Raw genomic sequence first — 23,580 nt, forward strand, 5'->3', positions numbered from 1 at the left:
TTCAAAATGAATTCAAAAATCTTATTTAAGATGAGATACATCATATTAATACATACATACATAATCCAAGTTCATAGTTTCTCATATATATAGAATATAATATGATGATATTTTATAGGCCTTTTCATTGCAGACTATTTGTAAGCCAGGGATCCTTTCTAATATCATGTATCATGTATCTCCTTATGATAGGCAATCCTATCTGGAAACCCTATTACAGTATTATCTTTCCTTTACTCTTATAATAATTTGCTCAACCTCATAGTAATTGTATTTTGTCCCATGCATAGGGCCAATCAGTTGGGGGAGCATATTATTCACCTTTAGCACCATCAAATATTTCATTTGTTATCTGTCATTGAGCTATTTGCAAGGCTATATGGTATAAGTATTTAATCGGCTTGCAGCAATTCAGAGTCAATTATCATACTTGATTCATTTTATTCCTTACTCCAGCTTTGAACTCCATCAAGGCTCTTGTATCATTGTTCACATTTCTCCTGATATGTAATCATCATCTGCAGAAAAATTAGAGAGCTAACCTAAGCAGGTTGCAATAGAACAAAAGCATCAATGAAGATGAAGTCTTACACTATTTGCAAAGCTTGCATAGCATCTTCACTTAGGCTTGGAGCATTTGTCATTAAGAATCCTTACAGATTCCACTGAATCTGAAGAAGTTAAAATCTCTGGTGTATGCAGCAAGAAGGGTGAGGTCTAAATCTTTCAAGGATGTGCAGCCTTATGAGGGAATGCTCCTACACGTGATGAATCCTTCTAATTTCTTGAAAAAGATTGCAATTATTCAAATCAAATTTCCTCAAAGAATTTCTGCTATGTATGCAACATAATTATCTTGTAGACACCAATAATCAACTATCTTCTGTTATAGGCAAGCCATAAACAAACTCAGGTTTGAAATTCCTTGAGTCTCTCTTGTGAGGCTTTGATCTCCACTTCCTGTGAAGAGCCCATGGATGAAACCTGGAATAAGTTTAAAGATAACAATGCTACTGAAAACTCATAGTAATAAAAAATAGCATGGAAATCTTATGACATAGGTATTGAAACTTAAATATTTGAATTAATGCCATTTACTTGAAATGCAAATTTACTTCAATACTGGAAGAAATTACTTTGAAAGGTGAAAAATAACATAGTAAATTATGATGGACTACTCTTCACTTATATTTAGACTAATACATGTACATTTTACTAATATATTAAATTTGGAAGTAATAGAGTTCAATTATTATATACCTTTAAACTCCTTCGAGGATGCAGGTTGTAAGAAGAAACAGTCTGAAATTGATGATATCCTTTGTTTTCTTTAGGTTCATGTACTGGAGTCGCCATGCCCAAATTCAGATCAAAGTTAGTCACTGCCTCTCTTCCCTTGCATTTTAGAGCTGCTTTGTCATAAGCCCTGATTTCCAGAAAGAGAGAAACATATTGGCTAGAATCTTAACACATTACAGACAAGGTAAGACTGTCTTGTCTATTGTAGACTACAACACATGCACAATGGGGTTGGCCCTCACCAAATGACAAGAACTTTAGAGCACAGTTTGCCTTTAAAAAATGGCTTAGCTATGAAAAGGAAAGAGAGACTAAAATTTATCAAACAATGTTCATATTCCACTCCTTGATCAACGGGAAAGACAACTCAAAAAATGGTTAGTTATAAATTTGCAACTGTATCAGAGGACTAACTAATGAAAATACAAAAATTTATGAACAGACCTGAAGAACACAATGAAACAAATCAGAAGGAAAGTAATAGAATTAGATCCCATACATTAGATGATGGACATAGATCATGCAGTTAAAAATTTATACCTATAGAAAATCTAAGAAATTTCTTTACCATGGCAGCAAACCAAATTGTTATCGGTAGGCCGACATTAGGTTTTTTTGAAACAGTGCACATACCAAGAAATGTGTAATTTCTCTAAATTATTTTGTTATCTTCTTCATATCATATATCTCATCAATTTAAAATTTCATGTCATACAAAAATTATAGTTTTAATGCATATTATACTTTCTTAATAATTATGTTGTACTTGACAAATTAGAAGGTTTCTAATGCTAACAAAATTTTAGCATTAACGTAACACCTGATAAGATCACATCCGGACAAACATTCATATTTTAAGTGGATTCAACATAAACAACGAAAATCAAAATTAATCATTCTTACATTTGCATTAGCCTTGGATTCCACAATTTCGACGTTGCGGTAATGGAAAGAAGCTGAAATTGCAGCCTGCTGTAATAATATTGATCCTATGGAAAGCGTTGGAGCAACCAAGACACCCCGACGTTATAGTTAACCAAATGCCAAAAAAGAACAAATGGTTTAGTAGTAGCAGATTTAGTCTAAAGTATGTTTTGTCTAGAGTATGAAATAACTGCACGGACAACAAAATATTTAGAAAAGACTAAAGAGAACATAATTAAGTTCAAGTAGACTATTTATTTGTTCTTTATGTATAAGTCTCACCCCTTGCTCACCATGCTGGCCTTCTCGCAGAATGCAGACAATGCTGCAACCGTATCCAATTTGATCCGCGGCATGTACACAACACTTTTCATGCCAAATGATGTTGCCTATATAGTGAAGAAGAAACAATCAATGGTCAAATATTACCAAAACACAGCATAATTCTACAAATATAACTTATGAGTTTCTCAACATAATATAGTCTTCAATCTTGGCCTATTGTCCTATCACTTGAAGTTGTTTCCTTTAGCCATGAAAAATTGCTTTAAAAACTATGTCTATCTATTACTATCATAAAACTATTTCCATAATCTCTCCCAAAGAAAAACCTGTCCAATATCTTCCCCAACATGTTGAGTATCAATAGCTCCAGAAACTTCCATTCCTCTGGCCTTTGTCACAGCTAATACTGCTGCTCTTCCTACCTCCTTTGCTGCTCCATTTATTACAACCTGTTCCACAAAGGGTGTTGAAAATTGAAATCACAAATTTGAACTGAATCAAAGTGTTGAATTTTGAATCAACCTGTTCCATCTTCACATTACAAACAACATATGTTGCATAGATTAAATTTCTGTACTAAAATTCAACATCGAAACCAAGGTCATAAACAGTAGAATCCTGATCCACACGCTTTATGGGAATCAAAATATTTGAAAAAATCTGAAACAAAATCGAATTCAAATCAATCCAAAGCTACTGCATGAAAATGAAAATAGAAAATCAGTCATCTATATTTGAAATAAAAATGAACAGAAGCAGAGGAGTTTATGATACTTGGATTCCATAGGCGACTCAGAAGTCCTCATTACCTGTCGTGAGTTTATCGATGACTTTGTAGCGTTAAAACAAACTAATTCAGTACCACTTGTAAACTTTGTTTTCTAGATATAAGTAAAACACAAGGTTTCAGAAAACAATTTTGCTATAAAACCATCAAGAGCAATGTCCATATTTTGCAATATTCCTTGAAACAATTTAATTTAGGACTAAACTTGTTTTCTAGATATATGTAAAACACAAGGTTCAAGACACAATAGACTAACCTGAGTATAATTCAGAGGATTCTTTTGTATTTCAGTTAAACTGAGTGCAATGTCTTTCTTTGAGTCACAAATCAGCTGAGCCTTAGCTTTCTCTCCCAATATAACATACTTTATCTCTTTATCAGATATGAAGTCACCCTTTCCTTATGACATCTATACATGGTTATTAACTATACAATAAACCTTATGACATCTATACATGGTTATTAACTATACAATAAATGAAGTTCCATTTAGTATTGCAGTATAAGACTGCAAAAAAAAAAGTGCTTTAAAATTCAATATCCCTAAACAAAGTGACACAACTCATCAGCAAGACACCAAAGTTTAATACATGGAGCATATCACAAATTTATTATTCCTATAAACAGAATGTAGACTTGTATTGTAATGCGAATCTGCAACTTATCACAAATATCACAGACTTTAAATTGCACATTTGATACTGTAAGAAATCTCAATAATAGATAGTTAAATATCTACACATAATGTCAGAGATGAATGAAAGAAAGTTTAACATAACGTCAGAGATATGTGAACCAAAACAAACCCCAAACCAATCAACTTTAAACTATAAAAAGCATCAACCCTAGAATTTGAATTTCCCAAACTTAAATCCAAATCGTGATCTGCAGCATTACCTGATGATTCTGTCATTTAATAATGCAATTAATTATTAATTAGGTAGAACTGAATTTGAATAATTAATATGTAAACAAACACTTCCAATTAGAAGTGCTTACCAGAATTAAGTTCATTATCATATATGTTGTTTACCTGATTAAAGAAATTAGAGGCTATCATCAAAAGTGAAAACACCTTCTAAAATAAAGACACAACATCAAACCAACAAATCAAACACCTTTCTCTTAAAATCAAAACAAAACCCTAATAAAAAAATCAAACCCTGAAAATCAATAAAACAATTTTCTGGAGACATCCAACCTTAATCACCATCGAAACCAAAAAAAAATTATGGAAAAACATTTTTGGATTTTTTGACCAAGTAATTAGTATTGTTATTGAGACATTACCTCAAACACTTGGTGAGTGCCACTCCCAACCCATTTATTTTTTACATCAATTCACTTTTTACATCAAACAAAAGTCATAACTGATAACTTATAAATCAAAAATCTGAAATAAATAATTTGTTTAAATAAAATCACATGATTGAGAATAGAACAATTACCAGCTTTGAACAATGCATTCCCTTCTTCCTTCTTCTTTCCATCTGCATCAATTCTTTCCTCATCTGCATCAATCTTCTTTCTTAGAATAATTTCCAGAAACCCACAAAAAAAAAACCATCGATTAAGAAAAATCCAGGAAAAAAACATCAATTAAATCAACAACATTAACAACATAATTAACAATTTCATTAACAATAACAAAAACACAAAAACCCAATCAAACAAAAAAAGGGTATTTGTGGTTCAGCCAAATCAAAAACGAAAATTGAATAATCCCAACTCACCTTGATTCTCTGTAACTTCTGTTGATAGATTTGAGAAGAAAATGATACATGCAAAGCTTCAATTACTCAACAATGGGGGTTTTGTGAGTTATGGGTGAGAGGGAGTATGCAAGTTGAGGAAGAAGAAGGAGGATTTGTTTTTCTTCTTATTTCTCTCGTCCCCCCTTCTTTCTCCCGTACCCGTTTCCTCTTCTTCTCATCTCCCTCGACCTCCCTTCTTTTCCCGTTCTTCTCACCCCTCTTCTTCTCTGTCCCGTTCTGTTTTCCTTCTTCTTCTTTTTTTTCTTTTCTTCATCAACAAAAAAACACACACACATATATATATATATATATAGGTAGGCAGCTCCCATTAATTGATTTACCAAAATGCCCCCAATAAGGGCAAAATGGTAATTTCCACGGACATGTATTTTCCTATCTAGTTTAGTAGATAATGTAATTAATATTAGACTTGATAACTTTACCTTTCATCAGATTAAGAGTTAAGGCATCATAACGTGTATTCTTATCCTCCTCTCATATTTTATTCAGGTTTCTTATCTAGAAGGCCAACTTTGTCCATTTATTTTTTGGGGAAGGGGGGCTACTATTCTTCTGTCTTACATAAATGGTGAATTAGTATTGTTTTGTGCAGGAGTATTATTTCTTGAGTAGCAAAATTTTAATAGGATAACGACATCAGAACTTGCACCCTCTTCATATTTTATTCAGATTTTTTAATCTAGGAGGCTTTTTGTCCAAACTATATTCAAATGCTATCCCCACCATTCTTTTTTTGCCCAATATATTGTACGGAGTACTATTTTATGCAGGAACATCTTTTGTTGAGAGACAAAGACTTAGTTTTGTAGTGGCCTAGAGCTGAGAGAAAAACAACAATAATGGTTGAGCTTTCCTATGGCAATTAAGGACCAATGTTTATAGCTGCTTCATGATATGTAGGGGGCACCATGATCTTCACTACAGAACCCTTGTGAACTAAGTTTTTTATCATATAGTTTTTTTTTTTGTCCACATACAACAAAATTCCAATTGTATTTCAGAATATGGACAATTAATAAAGGTATTACTAACTTTTTTTTTTTTTTTTGAGAAAAAAGGTATTACTAACTTGTGCCCTAAATAATTTATAGAAAGAATATTTGTGGCTCATACCCATTCATAGAAAGAATATTTGTTTTAGCAGCAAACTTAGCTCCCTTTAATTATTCAAAATGAGACTTAGACTACGTTTACTATCCAAAAATATTTTATACTTTTTTTTTAATATGAGCTCATTTTAATGTGTTAACAAGAAAATGTGAATTTTTTTTCAACGAAGAAAATGTGAAATTTTTGAAATGAACTATTGTGAACGATTGGACATGGAATACTAGTTAACGATTATGCATTTAAAAAATGGTTAAATATATTTTTAGTCCTTATAAATACATCAACTTTTCACTTTAGTCTCTCTAAAATAAATCTTCGACTTTTAGTCTTAAAAAATTTTCATCACCACTTTTGTTCTCTATTATTAAGTCAACTCATGTGTAGCATTAATATTTCTGAATGAAATTTTTTAGAAAAATATTACAAAAATGTCTCTGAAAAAAATTATAATTTTTTTAACAAAACATGAATTAAATATTTTTTTTTACGTTTTCGGCGCTTAAAAATTCATATTTAATTCATGTTTTCTTAAAAAATACTAATTTTTTTGGGAGAAATTCTTATAATATTCTAAATATTTTTGGAAAATTTCATTCAAAAATATGCAAATTACACGTGAGTTGACTTAAAAGTAGGGACCAAAAGTGGAGATTGAAAACTTTTGGAGTACTAAAAATCGAAGAAATTTTTTAGGGGGACTAAAACGAAAAGTTAATATATTTATAGGGACCAAAAACATATTTATCCCTTTAAAAAAATAAAAGTAATTATGCTGATATTTTTGTTTATCTCCAAAAAATTCACACATTATTCACTTCAAAAGTCTAGCATATATGTTTGATAGCAAGTAAAATACTAAAATTAACACAAATTAGACAGAAAAAAAAGTTTTCTCAAAATAAAACAAAACATAAATACGTGTCGTCCTTATTATGGTTTAATGATTTGACATTGAGAACATTTCATGTGGAATCTAATCAATCTATGTTGAATTCGGTCATCTAATTTCACCTTCTTTTGTGTATTTTTTATTTTTGTTTGGTCAAATAGTACAATGACTAGAAATCCAACCCTTAAGGTGAATTTATTCAAAAAAAAAAAAAATCTTAAGGTGAATAAGTGGAGAATAAGAGTTTGGATCATAGTCTGTAGGTATATAATGTGATTCTTGCTAATTGAGCTTTGTTCACACGCACTCGTGTGTATTTATGTGAGTATATGTTGATCATTAGACCAATAATAATAAAATAAAATAAAAAACAAGATATAATAAGCGTGCTTAAACCCATCTTTTGTGCATGGAAATAAACCAGTAACTCTACTAACATGAGATTTTTGTGTTGTTGGATAACTAACATGTGATTTTTAGCACGAGTTTACCTTCTAGGAAATTAGCCTGACCAAATAATCAAGGTGCATTTCAAATCATCATATTTTAATAGAAGAGGAATGATAGGAACAATTGTTTTCTAACGGTTTTTTTGACATTCACTTTTTTATTAGGTGAACCTTATCACTTTATATAAGATCTATTTTTAAAGTATATGGATTTCACTCAAGTATATTTCTTTTTCTCTTTACAAACTTTCAAAAGCCATTTTATTCATACCATTTGAATTATTTTGACAGCTGAAGCCTGAAGATGATTCATGACAAATAAATATAGAGAAAACTGAGCTAGTTTTTTAAGCTACAAAAGAGGAGTGAACAAGCAGCAAGTTACAACAGCAACATAATAACGTGAAATGGGATACATCTCAAAATCAATTTAAAGGACAAAGGGCTTAATGGAAATAGGAAACAAAAATGGGGCCAATATCCACTTAGTTGGCTTAACTCAGCTTAGCTTGATTTGAATTAGACTAAGTCCAATATCCACTTTTCTTTAATATAGTCAGGTTTGTCAACAATAATACGAGCAAAGTGTCCGTCTATCTGTAGTGGCGGAGGCCAGGATTATTATAAAGTGTGGATAAAAAAAAAATCGCAACACATTTATAAGGGTTTACATAAGAAATCGCAAGCAAATAATAAAAAAATCTAAAGAAATTATCCCATTTATAGGGGTTTATATAAGAAATTGCAAAAAATTTGGGTCAGAGCCCGGGCAACTACCCAGGCTAGCCGGGCCTTGAAACCGCCCATGTCTATCTGTTTTTCTTTTTCTAACGAGTTTAATTGCATATTGAAAACGATATATATCAATTTTATCAAATATTTTTTGACAAATAATACCAAAATAAAGATTGTTCATATTGTAGTGGTGTTCCTATTTTAGTGACACTTAATTATTTTTTAATTAATAATTTAAATTCCTATTGTGGTGCTGTTGTTCTTATTTTAATGAGATTTAACATTCTTTTTAATTAATAATTAAATAATAAAGTACAACAAGAGATAAAATTGTAAACATAATAGATAAAATGAATTATTAAATTGTAAGTGAAAATATCACCCAAAATCATTTACCCTTTTTAAATATGGGCACATGTACATTTTTCTTTGTTTCCTTTCATTCACTATCAAACCAAAGAAAAAAAAGAAAGCTTTTACATTTCTTTCCATCTGACTAACAAGTTTTTACCCTTTCAAAAAAAAAAAAAAAAACTAACAAGTAATCGAACCGACATTTCAATTTTTAACTGATTAACATAACCTCTTTCAATCTTTTTTTGGTAGTCTTTCAAGTTTCAATCTTGATGGTGTTTTTGTCTAATTAAAAGGGTTGATATATGTAATTATGTATCAATTTTGAGAATATTTTGGTCTCCTTACAAATTTTAGGAACAAAAATGAATTATATTTACAACTTCATGGACTTTGTATATTTATAAAATAACCTTAAGACAAAATTAGATAAGAAAAGCGTATATTACAAATAGCTCATCGATTCTAATAAATATCATTAATTTTTTTTTATCAAATAGTCTAGTGACTAGATACGTGAAGAATCTAAAGTTCGACCCTTAATCCCTCCATATTACATGAAATATTCCTAACAATTAAGTTATGCATATAGAACATAAATATCATTAACTTATTAGTTAAGAAAGTGATTATACTTCTTGTAAAAAAAAGTGATTAATATACCAAAACACTTTAAATGATCAATGTATCATATAAGGTCTCTTTAAATTATTAACATTAGAAGGTCTTATAGAAGGTCAATATTTTGTCATTTAATTAGACGTGATAGTTTAGTGATAAGATCTTAACCTTGTGATTATTTAAAATTTAATTAATTTAATTCTCCTCAGAAACACTTGTAAGATGACCAAATGTGCCACTTTAATTAACAAAGGTTTCCCCCTTCTCCAAAATAAACACCTTAAATACACTTATTCCGAAAAAATCTAATGAGTGAGTGAGTTAGTTATTTTGAGTGTTCCTCCTATTTTTTCTACTTGATAGTTATCCATTCAGTTAGAAGAATCTACCTAGTCAAAGTCAAGTTAGAAAACCAAGCAACTGAACCGCCAAATTTTCTCAGGTACATATCTTCCAAATCTTAATCCAAAATCCAAATTTCACTCTCTTTTTTTCTTCTTCCATTCCATTTTCATTTCTTGCAAGTTGTGATAATCTCCCACATTATTCACAATTCTTGAGCCCTAACCCAGAAATATTTCTTCTTTTTCTTGATCAGTTTTGCACGTGAAAACCTTTCTTCTTTGTTTCCACCATGACCAAGACTGTTCTTCCAATCAAGAAAAGAAACCCAGAAATACAAGCCCGCAAATGCAGCATCACACGTGTGTCTGCACCATCACCATCACCAAAACCCTTGAACAATGCAGACCAAAAGAGCAAAACCATCCTCACAGAAGAATTCAAAGTTGCTTTGCATGTGATGATTTACAAAGCCCAAGGAATCGACAACCCCGAAAATTACCCAAGTGTTAACAATAGAGCTTACAATGTGGTGTATTGGTTAAAGCCTGATGAAGAAGCTTCCACCAAGATTGCTGTAGGTGTTAACCCTGAATGGAATCAAGATGATATGATCGTGTTAGAGAATCTTGATGATGAAGTTTTTCTGAATGTTGAGGTACAGAGGTTTGATTCTTTGCTTGATCCTGGTACTTCTAGTGGTAAAGTTGTGGTAGGGAGGGTGAAGATTCCGGTTCCCATGGAGTTTTATCGACGAAAAGTTGGATCGTTTCCTTTGCTTAGGAGTGATGGAAATGGAAAGAGGCTTGAAGGGAGTATTCTGCTTGCTATGAGACTTCAGAGAATCAAGGGTGATTCTGATACACCTCTTCAATTTTATGCTGATGACTTGTTTTTCGAAGATGATGTTGTTAATTGAGAGATAGTTACGTTGTTATGATTCTGTGAGTAATGAGTTCTTTTTCTTTTTTCTGTTATGATACTAGTTACTTGAATCAAACTCATTTGTGAATAGTGGAGTTGTATTGATATTTGATACTAGTTGTTATGCTTGTGTTAATTTTTGTTCATGTGTGAAATTTTGAGGTTAGATAAAATGTGGTTATGATCATGAAATTTTATGACTGATCTGTGTTAACTAGTGCGTACTAATTATGGAATTTGTTTTTTGTTGTTTGGAACAAAGGCAAAGATGGAATTTGGTAGTTAATTAGCTGTGAATCTTGATAGGAAATTTCTTGGTAAAAAATGGATGGATCATGGTTCATGCTTGTTTAGACCCTTGAATGGATATGTGAAAACATTGGAATTCCCATCCAAAATATGGTGAATCTTAATGTGTTAATACCAATATGTTCAATCTTAATGCTGCCAAAATGATCCTTCAATTCAATCTATATCAAACCAATGTCATTCATTATGGAGAGGACTGAAAGAAATATAGAGTGGCAGTTCCAATTTGAATTTTTTAAGTGGTTTGTCCGGCGAGAACTGGTACATATTGTGATCGAGGAGAAGTATTATATGTGATCTATAATAGATTGATGTTTGAAAATGGCTCAAAACTTCCACAAAACCGAGGGTTGTTACAATTAAGTCGATATTTAGCAGAAGGATTGGTGTTGATTCAATAAAAATAGGATAAACAAATACAATTTTGTCGAATCAACATTGATTGAGTTACGGTCTCAGTTGAGAAGAAGTCATTGGAGGACGATAAATGATGTTTAAGATTCTAATACCATGCATTGCGCACTTCATAATCTTATGCTTCAGAGATTGATGAGTTTTTGTTGAGTAGTGTATGAACTTACTTTCTCCGATCCATATTGATAGCAACAAAACAATTTACTCGCACCCTTAAAGAAAAGTAGATAGCTTTACTTAACTTGTCATAGAAAAAAATATATTTGGATATCTATGTACTCAAAGATTCGATGTAAGATTTTGTACAAACACTGATATTTGAAAGTGATGAGTTCTATTTGCACGTTTATAATGTTAAACAATTTACGATGTTAGTGGAGTAAGGAAGAAGACAAGTTATGATGTTAGTGGAGGAAGGAAGAAGAAAATGAATAATGAATTTTAAATCGTTTTAGATAAAAAAAATGTCACTTTATAATTATTTATAATGACTATATTACCTGTTAAAATCAATTTTTGACTCCAAACATAATTTTAATAGTAAATTTTTCTTATTCAACTCGCTTTTATACGAATCTATCTAAATATAGAACATTTTCCATTCAAATCACTTGTAACTAAAGATACCGTGTGATTGAGAACAATTGGTCGGAGTGGAACAACAATCTATCCAATTGAGGGTATTTGCAAGCACTCCGATATTTAAGTAGATAAGGTGTTACATATTGCAGCCATTCAAATCGGCCTAAGTATGCATTGATGATGATCGTGGAGCTCATATTGGACGAAATTGAGATAATTAGAAACAACAACTAAATATAAATTTTATAAAATGAACCAACACAATATAACATAAATGATAGATGCGTGAGTTTCGTAATCCATCTACTTTAAGGTTTGATCTATGACCAATGCGTATGAAAAAATATTTATTAAAGACATAAATTCCTCAAATTTAATTAAATCTTCAAAGATATTTTTAATTAAAAAAATATATATAATCAAATTTTCTCATTACAAACACACTAAACTTTGAGTTAATTTGTTTGAAAGATCAATTTGTGAGCGAAATTGGTCTTCACAACCTTCCAAAAATGAAATAAAATTGGTCTTTAGTCTCCACTATTAAAGATTGGATAAGTTTCACCTTAACTTACCTAATACAACTCCTATTGTGTCATAACCAGTATTAGTTACAACCTCATCACAAAACACAACAATGGCATCTTCACGTCCTCCACCGTCAAAATCCATCGATCTCGACCTCACAATCATCTCCGCCAAACACCTCAAAAACGTCAACTGGAAAACCGGCGATCTCAAACCCTACGTCGTCTTCTGGCTCGATCCTGACCGTCGTCTCGCCACCAAATCCGACGATTCTGGTAACACCTCCCCCGTTTGGAACGAACGTTTCACTCTCCCTCTCTCTCTCCCTCTTCCAGATTCCACCCTCACCCTTGAAATCTTCCATTCCAAACCCTCTGATACACCTAAACCCCTCGTCGCCACCCTCCGTCTTCCGCTAAAAGACCTTCCTGACCTTCATCACTCCACAATCGTCAAGAAATTCCCCGTCGTTCGACCCTCGGGTCGACCGCAGGGGAAAATTCATCTCAAAATTAGCCTCCTTGGCCGCTCTCCTCCTCCGCCATCGCCACCAATATCACAAATATTTGATTATAACAACACAATCCCTAACCCTTTTCCTAACCCTAACCCTAACCCTAATTCTTCAAATCCTTCCTTTGTTTATTACAGAGGAAACTCTTCTTCTGCACCTTCTCCACCACCTTCACCTTACAATTACTACACCAATTACTCTGATAATAACAACTATTCCAGTGGCGGTTACTTTCCCGGCTATTATCCTGGTGGTGCTTATCCACCACCACCGCCGCATCCACGGCCTTTCTTCGAACGTACTGGAAGTTATGCTGCTGCTGGACCGAGTGGACCGTCTGCACCGCTTGAATATTCGTCCTCGTTTGATCCGAGGCCAAAAGGCGGTAAAATGGGCTTAGGAGCTGGGCTGGCTGTTGGTGCTGCTGCTGGGGCGCTGGGTGGACTTGCTCTGGAAGAAGGAATGAAGTATGAAGAGCGTAGGCTCGCGGATATGGTTGAAAGTGATGTTGCTTCTGCGAGGGATGATTATGGAGACGCGCATTACCGAGATTATTGAGTTCTTTTTGGCTGGTGTTTGCTAAGGTTTGGAGTTTGAAGGATAATTAATCATCTATCTGGTGTTGTTTATTTTGGCACATATGAAAAGATATATATGTGATGTATGTATATATTTGAATTTAGTGTTGGATTGAATGCATCTATGTTGCTTTATTTGATGCTAGATGATAATGAATGAAGTAAGAAAGCAAATGTTTATCATGTGATGTGATGATTTGGAATTGTTCATCCAGTTATATTATGAAAATTAAATAAAGTTGGTTTTCTCTTTAAGTGTGGCTACGCTAGCTTCTTCTGTGTTTTGTTCATGATTTCTATAGGTCCTGTATAATGCAGAATTAGTTTGCAAGTCTGTTCATGATCTTTCTCATTGTTGTGTGATGTTTCCCTTTTAGCGTTATATTTATGCCTAATGTATCTGATATGGGTTCAAGGCTATGTTACCTTTTCATAAATTAACCTAGCGAAAGTGAACCCATATGGCACTGTTTTCCTTTCAAATGTGTGGCATGTTGAAGATTTTTTGTTTCTTGAGATGATTGCTTGTTAAGAATTTCAGCTGTCTATAAGTTTATTTAGAACTTAGTTGTGGTGCTTATAATGTTGCTTTATTTATCAAATATTTGACCAGCTGGGGCGTGTAGTGACTTTTTCAATATTGATAATTTGAATTCATTGCTGAATGAGCTTATGGAAATATCGAGTAAAATAATTAAATCTGAAATGAAGATGTATGTGGTTATATCAATGGTATATAGATTCTCAGTCAGTTCTTCTTTTAAACTGCTGTTCTTATGTTAAAAGGCATGTGTTTCTTTGTTTCTTCTATAGACTCACATTGCTACTTTTGACGTTTGTTCACTCCAGAGTTTTTATCACCTGGTTCTCCATATAGTAAATAATGACAATGTCACTTTTAATCCACATATCCAAACCAATGCCAACTACTGAAACATAATTGAACTTGATCTCTTTTGCATTTTGCATCATCCAGTGAGTTTTTTTTTTTTTTTAATGGCAAATATGCATTATCCAGTGAGCGCACTTGTGTCATTGGATCTATCACTAAAACAGTTTAGCCTACATGTTCAGATTGGTGGTGACATAATTTGTTCGCGTCCCAATGTACACACACTGTTAAAATTAGGAAGCTCCAATTGGTAGCAGCAGCCAAATGCACAGTGATAGAGTATTCCATCGTGTTTGCGTGCATAGTGGTTGGAGTGTATTGATGTTTAATTGTTTATCTTTCAATTTGAATAGATATGATATTGCTTTTGGTCCTTGCTAAGAACTAAGAATTAATTCTTTCATCATGTCTTTTTTTAGTGAAATTATTGTTTTTTAGTGTACTGATGTGCTAGTGCAGGTATGGGTGTTCACACATAAAGTTGGTTTCTTTTTAAGTGTGGCTAGTATATTCTGTGGTTTTGTTCATGAGTGTCTGTATAATACAAAATCATTTTGTGGCATAAGTTTGTTCATGATCTTCCTCAATGTTGTGCGATGTTTCCATTTTTTATTATATATATGCCTAATGTACTCAATATGGGTATAATATGCTCGTGTTAATTATGTTATGTTGCCTTTTCATCAATTAACTTTGCAAAAGTGAAGTCATAGCCCATATGGCATTGTTTTCCTTTCAATCGTGTTCCATATTGAAGAGTTTGAGGTTCTTTGGATGATTAGTTGAAAAAATTTCAGCTCTCCTTAAGTTTGTTGAATTCATTGTTGAATGATATGGAAATATTGAGTAAAATAATTATAAATGAAATGAAATCTTGATGTATGGGTTAATGTCAAAGGTCTATAGGTTCTCACTTAGTTCTACTTTTAAAACCGTAGTTTTTATGTTAAAAAGCATGTGTATCTTTGTTGTTGCTAGACATACATTACCACTTTTGGCGATTGTTCACTCCAGAGTTTTTCACCACCCTGTTCTCTCTTCATATAGTAAGCAATGGCATTGTCACTTTTAATCCACATGTCCTGACCAATCTCTATAGGTAAACATAATTGAACTTCAGCTCTTTTGTGTTGAAAAAGATGATCGAGATAGTTAATTTGATAAGCAAATTATCCAGTGGGAGTACGTATTTCATTGGAGGTATCATTAGAATGATGTAGCCTATGTTTAGATTGGTGGTGACATACATTTTTCCGCGTCGCAATGTAGACACATTGTGAAAATTAGGAAGCTCCAATTTGTATCAGTAGCTAAACAAAAATGATGCAGCATTCCGTTGTGGTTATGCTCATAGTGGTTGTTGGAGTGTACTTTTGTTTATCTTTTGATTTGAATGGATATTGTCCTTGCTAAGAACTATATCTTTCATACTGTATGTTTTTTAGTGGAAATTATTGCAACTTACTTCACTGTCGTAATACATGAAGGCTGAAGAATGTTTTTTTTTGGTAGTGAAGGCTGAAGAATGTTTAGCACAAAAGAATGTTCTGTCAGTTGTGGGTTGTTTGTTTACATTTTTGGTTATTCAAGTTGAAAACAAATTTTTTTGCCATATATTTGAATGTGATACTTTATTGTTCTGTACACAAACCTTCAGTAGGTAAAACTTCTTTCCAGTGAACTATGTAGGAATACATATTCCAATCGCTTGAGATTTTATTCACCATAAACCTGGAAAAGATAGACCCTGATATTCTAAAATCAAGATGAGAGAATGGCTCCATTGGCTCAAGCATCGTTCCCAGACGTGCATTGAAATCATTATAATTTGCAGTGTTATACTTATTGTTCGAAAAATGCTTCTTGATGTAGTTTTTGTTTTGACAACAGCTTCTTGTTGTGGTTAGCTCTATGTGTATAGTTGTCTTGATTAGCCATGCTCCTCCTATAGGAATTGTGCTGACTCTGGACGTGTGGTGCGAGATCATTAGGAAGCTTCCTTGGTATTCTTCTCTGGTTAACATGTACATTGTTCATGCAGAGAGTGATAGGCTGTCTGGTATGGCTTGTGGGAAAAATGGAATCCCCATTTGCTCTCTGACTTCATATAGGAATAGGGAAGGTTTCCTTGTCTCTAACATCCTTGTGCTGGTTTGTGGGATGAATGTTATAAAGCAGCCGATACTTTTGATTTGGGATCTTTGTTCATGTTCTTAAATCAGCAGTCTTGGCACCAATGGTGCCTCGATCCACCCAAAAAAAATGCACTATAACGTAAAACAAAACAATATTCAAATAACTTACAAACTTAAAAGTAAACTAAAAACTTTTAAAAAAAAAAATTTATTTTTTTAACGTATGTAATCTGTGGCATATGGCATAGCCTTTCAGGAGTAGCCTTGACTACCCTCAAATAATATATATATTTTTAATTGGTTGGTATATCCAACTACCCCAAATAATAAATATTGAGGTGCATGATTATAGATTTATATGTATAGGTTTGGTACTTCCGATGTCGATAACAACTATAGAGAAAACTTTTTCATCAATAAAAATTATCCAGACAATAGTCATAAACATATTAATGGACGATGAATTTCTTGCAAATAACCTTTTTATTTACATTGGAAAAGACATTATTAATCTATTTTGTAAACAGTCAATTATGGATAAAATTGGCTTCTTGAAACACATTTTATCCAACTTTTTTAAATAGCATCAATTTTTGTCATTTGTTGCTACTCTAAGTTAATTTTCATGCATTGGTTAATTTTCAATCCAAATAAATACAAAAATCTGAAAAGTTATTCCTAGTTTATGCTGGTCCAAATAACATAATAGTACAAAAATCTTTTTATTTTTTACAAAATAGTCCAAAAATCTTAGAAGTTATTCCTTGTTTATGCCGGTCCAAATTGCAAAGAATCTGATTATGATATTAGCAGTAACTCACCCTCTTAATAGGTCCATTTGATTGAAATTAACCACATACAGATAACCTGGAGAAAAAGACTCTTACAAAATAGAAGTACAATTATTATGGCTATGATGAATCCCATTACAACAAAGAACGGAAAACCAATTTGTCAAAAAAAGAAAATGAAAACCAAATGATTAAACTTAAGTGAATATTAATGATGAGATGTTCTGGAGAACCATGTTTGAGTTCCAACAAAAATAATCTCTAGCGAGACTTTACTTTTCCTTTAAGATTATCAAAGACCATTTTTTTTTCTGACACTTCTTATGTTGGATAAAATTCATTGTTCGATTTAATATATCTCATTTTAGATTGTTTTAAAAAAATATTATCAAAGATCATTTCTCTCAAAAAGGAGGGCTAATGAGCAACAAAAAAAAATTGCATTGCTAGACCATGATTGCTTGTTTCATATTTTTGACGCATTCACGTAATTTGTAGTGGTCATTGTGTTGAGTTCAAACATTCCTAATTTCAAACTAATATTTTTTATTTTTAAAAATATTAAAATTTGTCTCCATGAGTTTAGGTTAGGTGGTAGGGGTCTTCGTGAGCTTAGCTCAGTTTGTATGGACAATGCATAATGTATGCAACGTCCGGGGTTCAAACCCAACCACCACCAGAAAAAAGTTAGATGGTAAGGGCAATGTATATTATATGTAGGGGTCGGAGTTTAAACATCACACACCTTAATTTACCACATTTAAATGTGTGACCTCACGCCGATAAACTTCTTAATAAAAAAAAAAAACTACATTAAAATCTTAACCGTTTAATCTTGATCTAATATTCATGAATGTACTCGCTACTCATGCATGCGTCAAAATTTTGATAGGACGGAATCCGATTTGGAAGTTGCAGAAGGTCTCCAACCACCTGTCATCAACTTTAGGGTGCATGCACCAACACACCTTAAGGCTGTCTATAAAAACAAGACACAACAAACCCAACGTCTCAAACCATTTTGATATCGAAGAACGCACATAATTCAAAGTTCAATATTGACACTCCAACGTAAAATTGGTAAAATGGCTTTCAAGTTTAATTACACAAATTTATTGGATATGAGAACCTTGTGACAAATTTGATTTGTTTTGTCTATAATTTAACTCAATTGACAATGTTTATACTGTTGGGTTTGACACGTTCACTTAAAATTTCATAGTTTGAATTTAACTTTGCTATTGTATATGAGTTTCAAGTTGTATTTGTTACGTGACAAAGTAATTGATTTGATTTGAATGATATGATCATATCCGATCATGAATGGATCCCTCATTTTGCTTGTATGTGCTGGGTGACTGAATTAAATTGAATCTATATACATTGTACGATAGGAGAAAAAGAAGAAGAGAATCACAATCACTATTCACTACAAACCAATATCCATATATCATCAAAATAATTACAAATATACAAAAACATAACGTAATAGTAAAAAAGCTTAAAAACTATTCCCAATATATGTTGGTCCAAATAGCAAAGAATTTGATTATTATCTTAGCATTAACTCACTATCCTAACAAGTCCATTTTGATTGAAATGAGCCATGTGTTGATAACCTAGAGAGGATAAGCAAAAGTTGATTTTTTAGGTTCATTCAATAAATTATGTATGTGGTCTATATATAGACTACATACATCATTTATTGAATAAATCTAAAAAGTGAACTTTTGCTTATAATAGTGAGAGGAGGGAGTAGTACTTTAATATAGCAAATAATTTGATTATGATCTTAGCAACTCACTAACTTTTTTTTTTTTTTAAGGAAGCAATAACTCACTAACTTAATATGTTCATTTTGATTGAAATTAACCATGTGCACATAAGCTAGAGAGAAAGGGGAAAAAAATGCAAAAATCATACAAAATAGTACCGCTATTATTCCTTAAAATAAAAGTACTGCTATTATTATCAGCAGCAAAAAATTTGATTATAATCTAAGCAATAACCCACTTTTTTTCCTTTCTAGGGAAATAACTCTCTTAATAAGTTCATTTTGATTGAAATTAACCACGTGCAGATATCCAAGACAGAATTTCTCAAAAAAAAAAAAAATCCTAAAGAGAAAAAAAGTAGCAATCATACAAATGGGAATGCTACTATTTTTATTAGGGAAATGCTAACAAGTGTCCTCACTTGTTTAGATTAAAGAAGAAATTTTGTCTTAGAAATGGTGTATTCAATACATTAAAACTTTAAAAAATAACCTTTTCTAATTAAAATTATCAATTATTTTCATTTTTATATCTTTACTAAGTGTCTTTAGGGCACTAAGGACACTTTTTAACAAAACCCTTATTGTTGTGGATATGATGAGTTTTTGATTAATTTGAACTTCACTTGGGTCAGTATGGGTTTGAAGAATCACGTTCATATTTGAGTAAAATAATCGTTAGCCAAATTTTACTGTCTTTTAAGATTATCAAATTAGATCCATTCCATTAATAAATGGAGGGTCAAGACAAAAAAAGGGAAGTTGCAAGACCATGATTGCTCATAGTCGAATTTTTATCCATTCATACGGTCAATACATTTGTGTTTGTTAGATTGAGATTAAACCGTTCAAATCTCATCGATACTTTATTTATACTATCCGTAAGGAAAAGTGAGTAAAATAAATTTGATTTTATACTATCCATAACCAAAAGTGAGTCAAATAAATTTGATGTATCTAGACAAAATTTTGAAACAAATACTTCAATTTTGTTTGACCAACTTTTGCTTATATTGAATATTTGAAAGACTAAAATTTCTTTAAAAAAAGAAAAGATTAAAATTTCCATTAAAATATGTACCTGTTTAATTTTGATCCAATGGTCACTGGTTACTGATGATGACCAAGAGCAAAGAATCCAATTATTAAGAAGTTGCACCAACCACCCGTCATCAACTTATAGGGTGCATGCATCAACACACCTTAAGGTTGTCTATAAAAACAAGACACAATAAACGTCTAAAACCATCTCAATCACTTGCAAACAACACACATAAAAGAACAAAACTTGCACCAAGTGATCACAGTGAAAGATCAATATCTGCTCTCTTACGTAAAATATAGCATAATGGCAAAACCTTGTTCTAACGATTCTAGTGCAGTTACCATCCTCTCAAAATGCACTGTTTTCCCAGACCAAAAATCAACCCTAACAGACCTCAAACTCTCAATTTCAGACCTTAACATGATATGTTGCCATTACATCCAAAAGGGAAATCTCTTCACATCACCATCTCTCCCTTCTCAAACACTCATCCCCCACCTTAAAACCTCTCTTTCTAAAACCCTAACAATCTTCCCACCACTAGCTGGCCGTTTCGTGACCGACTCTGCTGGTCACATCTTTATCACATGCAATGACGCTGGTGTGGATTTCATCCACGGCAGTGCCACTGATCTCACTATCACTGACCTCTTATCACCAACTGATGTCCATCCAGTATTCAAACAATTCTTCCCTTATCACCACAAAATCAACTACACTGCTCATTTCTCACCGATTTTGGCTGTTCAGGTCACTTCCCTCGCCGATGGAATCTTCATTGGCATCGCTATTAGCCATGCTGTCACCGATGGTTCAACCTTCTGGAATTTCTTCAACACGTTTGCAGACATTTCCAGAGGACTCACACACGCCACCAGAATCCCGGATTTCCGCCGGGAATCGATCCTGATGTCGAAAGTCCCTGTCCAGTTGCCGGAAGGTAAAATCAAGGTGAGTTTCAACGCCGACGCTCCTCTCCGGGAGAGAATTTTCACATTCACTCGAGAATCAATTCAGAAGCTAAAAGCAACGGTGAATAAGAACATTAACCACCGTTCATCACCGGAAAATGCTGACGTGTCTGAGATAATATCAAAGATGAAAAACGACGATGCTGAATTCAAAACGGTTGCAGAAAGAGCAACTGTCGTAACGACAGAGATTTCATCGTTTCAATCTCTCAACGCGTTAATGTGGCGATGTGTAACACGCGCAAGAAAACTCGAAGGTTCCAAAACGACGACGTATAGAATAGCTGTGAATGTTCGAAGCCGTCTGGAACCAAAGTTATCAGAGTATTACTTCGGGAACGCGATTCAAAGCATTGCCACGTACGCATCAGCGAGTGAAGTCGTTGAAAACGATCTTACATGGAGTGCGATGCAGCTGAGTAACAGTGTGAGGGAGTACGATAGTGCTACGGTGAGGCGCGTCGCATTGAAATGGGACGTTGATCCGAAGTGTTTTCCGATGGGGAATCATGACGGTGCAACCCTTCAAATGGGAAGTTCGCATAGGTTTCCGATGTATGAGAATGATTTTGGGTGGGGGCGGCCGTTGGCGGTGAGGAGTGGTGGTGCGAATAAGTTTGATGGGAAGATGTCGGCGTTTCCGGGGAGGAAAGGTTGTGGTGCGGTGGATGTGGAGGTGGTTTTGGAGCCGGAGACGATGGCAAGGCTCGAGAGTGATGATGAGTTTTTGGGTTATGCTTCGTGTCAGCAGTGACACGTGGAAGAATGTTGGAAGCGCGTGATTGTCAATTGCTCTAGTTGGAATAAAACTGTAACGCCGTGATGGCACTTTGGGAACCATTGTTACGTTGTAGTCCTTGAAAGTTAGTCTTGAAATTTATGGAGTAATTGTTAGAAATTAGGAATTGCTCCTCCCTCACAATAAGTTTCATTTTGATTATTACTGTTGTATTTTTTCTCTGTTTTAAAATCGTGAGTAGAAATTCCTCCGTTCCATTTTGTTCCGAGGTGAGCATGGAACGTGGTTGTGTGGTTTCTCTAAATATATTGTTGATTGTAATGCCTGTGTTGTTGAGCTATGGGAAGTATATGAAAGTTTGAAGATTGCTCGAGATAGAGGTTACTATAGAGTTAAACTTAATGTGGATTCTAAAAATTTTGTTGGAAATGGGAAGTGTGTATGGTTGGAGATTGACACAAAAGATAAGGAGTATGTAAGCTATGGATTGGAAAATCAAAGTTTGGCACTCCTACCGTGAAGATAATGTGTGCGCGGGAAAATCAAAGTTTGGCACTCCTACCGTGAAGATAATGCGTGCGCGGACGCGTTGGCTAATATGGGATGCAATCTTGAGTCTATTTTGATGTTTTATGAGCATTGTCTTGTTCAAGTTAAATCCATGTATTTGGTTGATTAGTTAGGAGTTGTCACTCCTAGACTGATTTCCATCTAGTTTCTTTGGGCTTCGACACTCTTTTTCTCAAAAATAATAATAATAATAATAATAATAATAATAATAATAATAATAATAATAATAATAATAATAATAATAATAATTGTAGTTCATTCAAATTTAGTTGGCCGTACATACCTAGTCAAAGACGTATGCCTAAACAGGTGATGAAAAATATATGAGAAAGCAACTATGAAGATTTCCGGCTAGTCAAATACAACGGTATCAATACACTTACAATGCCCATGCATGCATAATTTTATCGAATGTACTTTCATTTTATTATGCGTTTGCAGTTTGGACTCATATGAGATATACGCATGTATGTGCATCACTGATGATTCAATATTTCGATCAATATATGAGATGAAAATAAATCTCGCACTCCATCTTTTACATATATACGTGGTCCCCTTGACTATTTCTTGATACTTCATAATTCTTAATACAGGCTTATGCCTATAGATATAATTGAACTTAGTCACTCACTATCAGCCCCATACACCCATTTATCTGCAGAATCCAATATAGTCATGACTTGGTTTAGAGATGGTTGACCAAGCGTGCTACTCGATTTGAACATTAATGAATCACATGGGGTTTTACCTATTGGGATAACGGCTATGGTCCAAGGCAAAGCATCCCGTTACGTATATGAATGACAGTTATTCATATATATCGTAGAAATTAGAAAAGCCTAGGACAACGAGTGCAATTTATCTCACGTGCAAAATATGCACCTGCTTAATGCATTTTTTTTATGAGCAAATATGTAATTTGATTTAGTTATCTCATAAGGTGTTTTTAGATTGAGAAATACTAGGGTTACACATTTTAACACACTTCTATTACACCACATTCCAATAACCATTAGCTATGTCATCCACTTTAATTTCAAATTTGGGAATTGCCGTCAATGGCTTGGTTGATCAAAACAAAAGATAATTTGAGTTGGGAAATACAATTAAAAAAACTATATAAAGATTGTTTTTGTAGTTTTGTTCATTCTTCTGTAATTCCATTGGAATTGTAACAACCAATTTGATAAAAGTAGTGTCTGAGAGAAAGGTTTAGAGAGTATGGTTTGGGACCCTTCTTT

General features: G+C 33.1%; 4 protein-coding genes across 23 annotated transcripts; 3 read left to right on the forward strand and 1 right to left on the reverse strand.

Moving 5' to 3' along the window:
* On the reverse strand, positions 1-5,447 carry LOC146939875 (uncharacterized). Of its 20 annotated transcripts, none has more exons than XR_015031818.1 (11): positions 5,029-5,447; positions 4,744-4,819; positions 4,295-4,328; positions 3,552-3,694; positions 3,318-3,389; positions 2,835-2,957; positions 2,517-2,612; positions 2,203-2,413; positions 1,261-1,426; positions 592-960; positions 1-518 (listed from the first exon to the last, which is right to left on the reverse strand). XR_015031818.1 is itself a non-coding variant. In XM_085753430.1 (10 exons), the coding sequence occupies exons 1-10, from the start codon at positions 5,076-5,078 to the stop codon at positions 910-912; spliced, it is 921 nt and encodes a 306-aa protein (XP_085609556.1). In that variant the 5' UTR covers positions 5,079-5,391; the 3' UTR covers positions 1-909. The 20 variants fall into 20 exon arrangements, 1 of the variants encoding a protein (XP_085609556.1); XR_015031817.1 differs by having other exon boundaries at positions 1-500; positions 592-984; XR_015031816.1 differs by having other exon boundaries at positions 592-984.
* Positions 5,448-9,862: 4,415 nt separating this feature from the next.
* Positions 9,863-10,489, forward strand: LOC146939876 (uncharacterized). Its single transcript, XM_085749829.1, has one exon. The coding sequence runs from the start codon at positions 9,863-9,865 to the stop codon at positions 10,487-10,489; it is 627 nt and encodes a 208-aa protein (XP_085605955.1).
* A 1,883-nt stretch (positions 10,490-12,372) lies between these two features.
* On the forward strand, positions 12,373-13,674 carry LOC146939877 (Calcium-dependent lipid-binding (CaLB domain) family protein). Its single transcript, XM_085753433.1, has one exon. It carries the CDS (start codon positions 12,437-12,439, stop codon positions 13,397-13,399), a length of 963 nt encoding a protein of 320 aa, XP_085609559.1. The 5' UTR covers positions 12,373-12,436; the 3' UTR covers positions 13,400-13,674.
* Positions 13,675-19,947: 6,273 nt separating this feature from the next.
* LOC146939878 (putative acetyltransferase At3g50280) lies at positions 19,948-22,499 on the forward strand. The gene has a single exon (XM_085753432.1). The coding sequence runs from the start codon at positions 20,360-20,362 to the stop codon at positions 21,779-21,781; it is 1,422 nt and encodes a 473-aa protein (XP_085609558.1). The 5' UTR covers positions 19,948-20,359; the 3' UTR covers positions 21,782-22,499.
* Positions 22,500-23,580: the final 1,081 nt, after the last annotated feature.

Source organism: Medicago sativa, chromosome 3 (assembly GCF_051527215.1).
Source record: "Medicago sativa cultivar Bolivia chromosome 3, Bolivia_mono, whole genome shotgun sequence".
Taxonomy (NCBI): Eukaryota; Viridiplantae; Streptophyta; class Magnoliopsida; order Fabales; family Fabaceae; genus Medicago; species Medicago sativa.

Coding starts and splice junctions, on each gene's coding strand:
- LOC146939875 (XM_085753430.1), bottom strand. CDS start 5,078: ATGTATCATTTTCTTCTCAAATCTATCAACAGAAGTTACAGAGAATCA. Junction 4,820..5,028: donor AGAAGTTACAGAGAATCAAG/GTGAGTTGGGAT, acceptor ATTCTAAGAAAG/AAGATTGATGCAGATGAGGA. Junction 2,613..2,834: donor TTGGGGAAGATATTGGACAG/GTTTTTCTTTGG, acceptor TTCACTATATAG/GCAACATCATTTGGCATGAA.
- LOC146939876 (XM_085749829.1), top strand. CDS start 9,863: ATGACCAAGACTGTTCTTCCAATCAAGAAAAGAAACCCAGAAATACAA.
- LOC146939877 (XM_085753433.1), top strand. CDS start 12,437: ATGGCATCTTCACGTCCTCCACCGTCAAAATCCATCGATCTCGACCTC.
- LOC146939878 (XM_085753432.1), top strand. CDS start 20,360: ATGGCAAAACCTTGTTCTAACGATTCTAGTGCAGTTACCATCCTCTCA.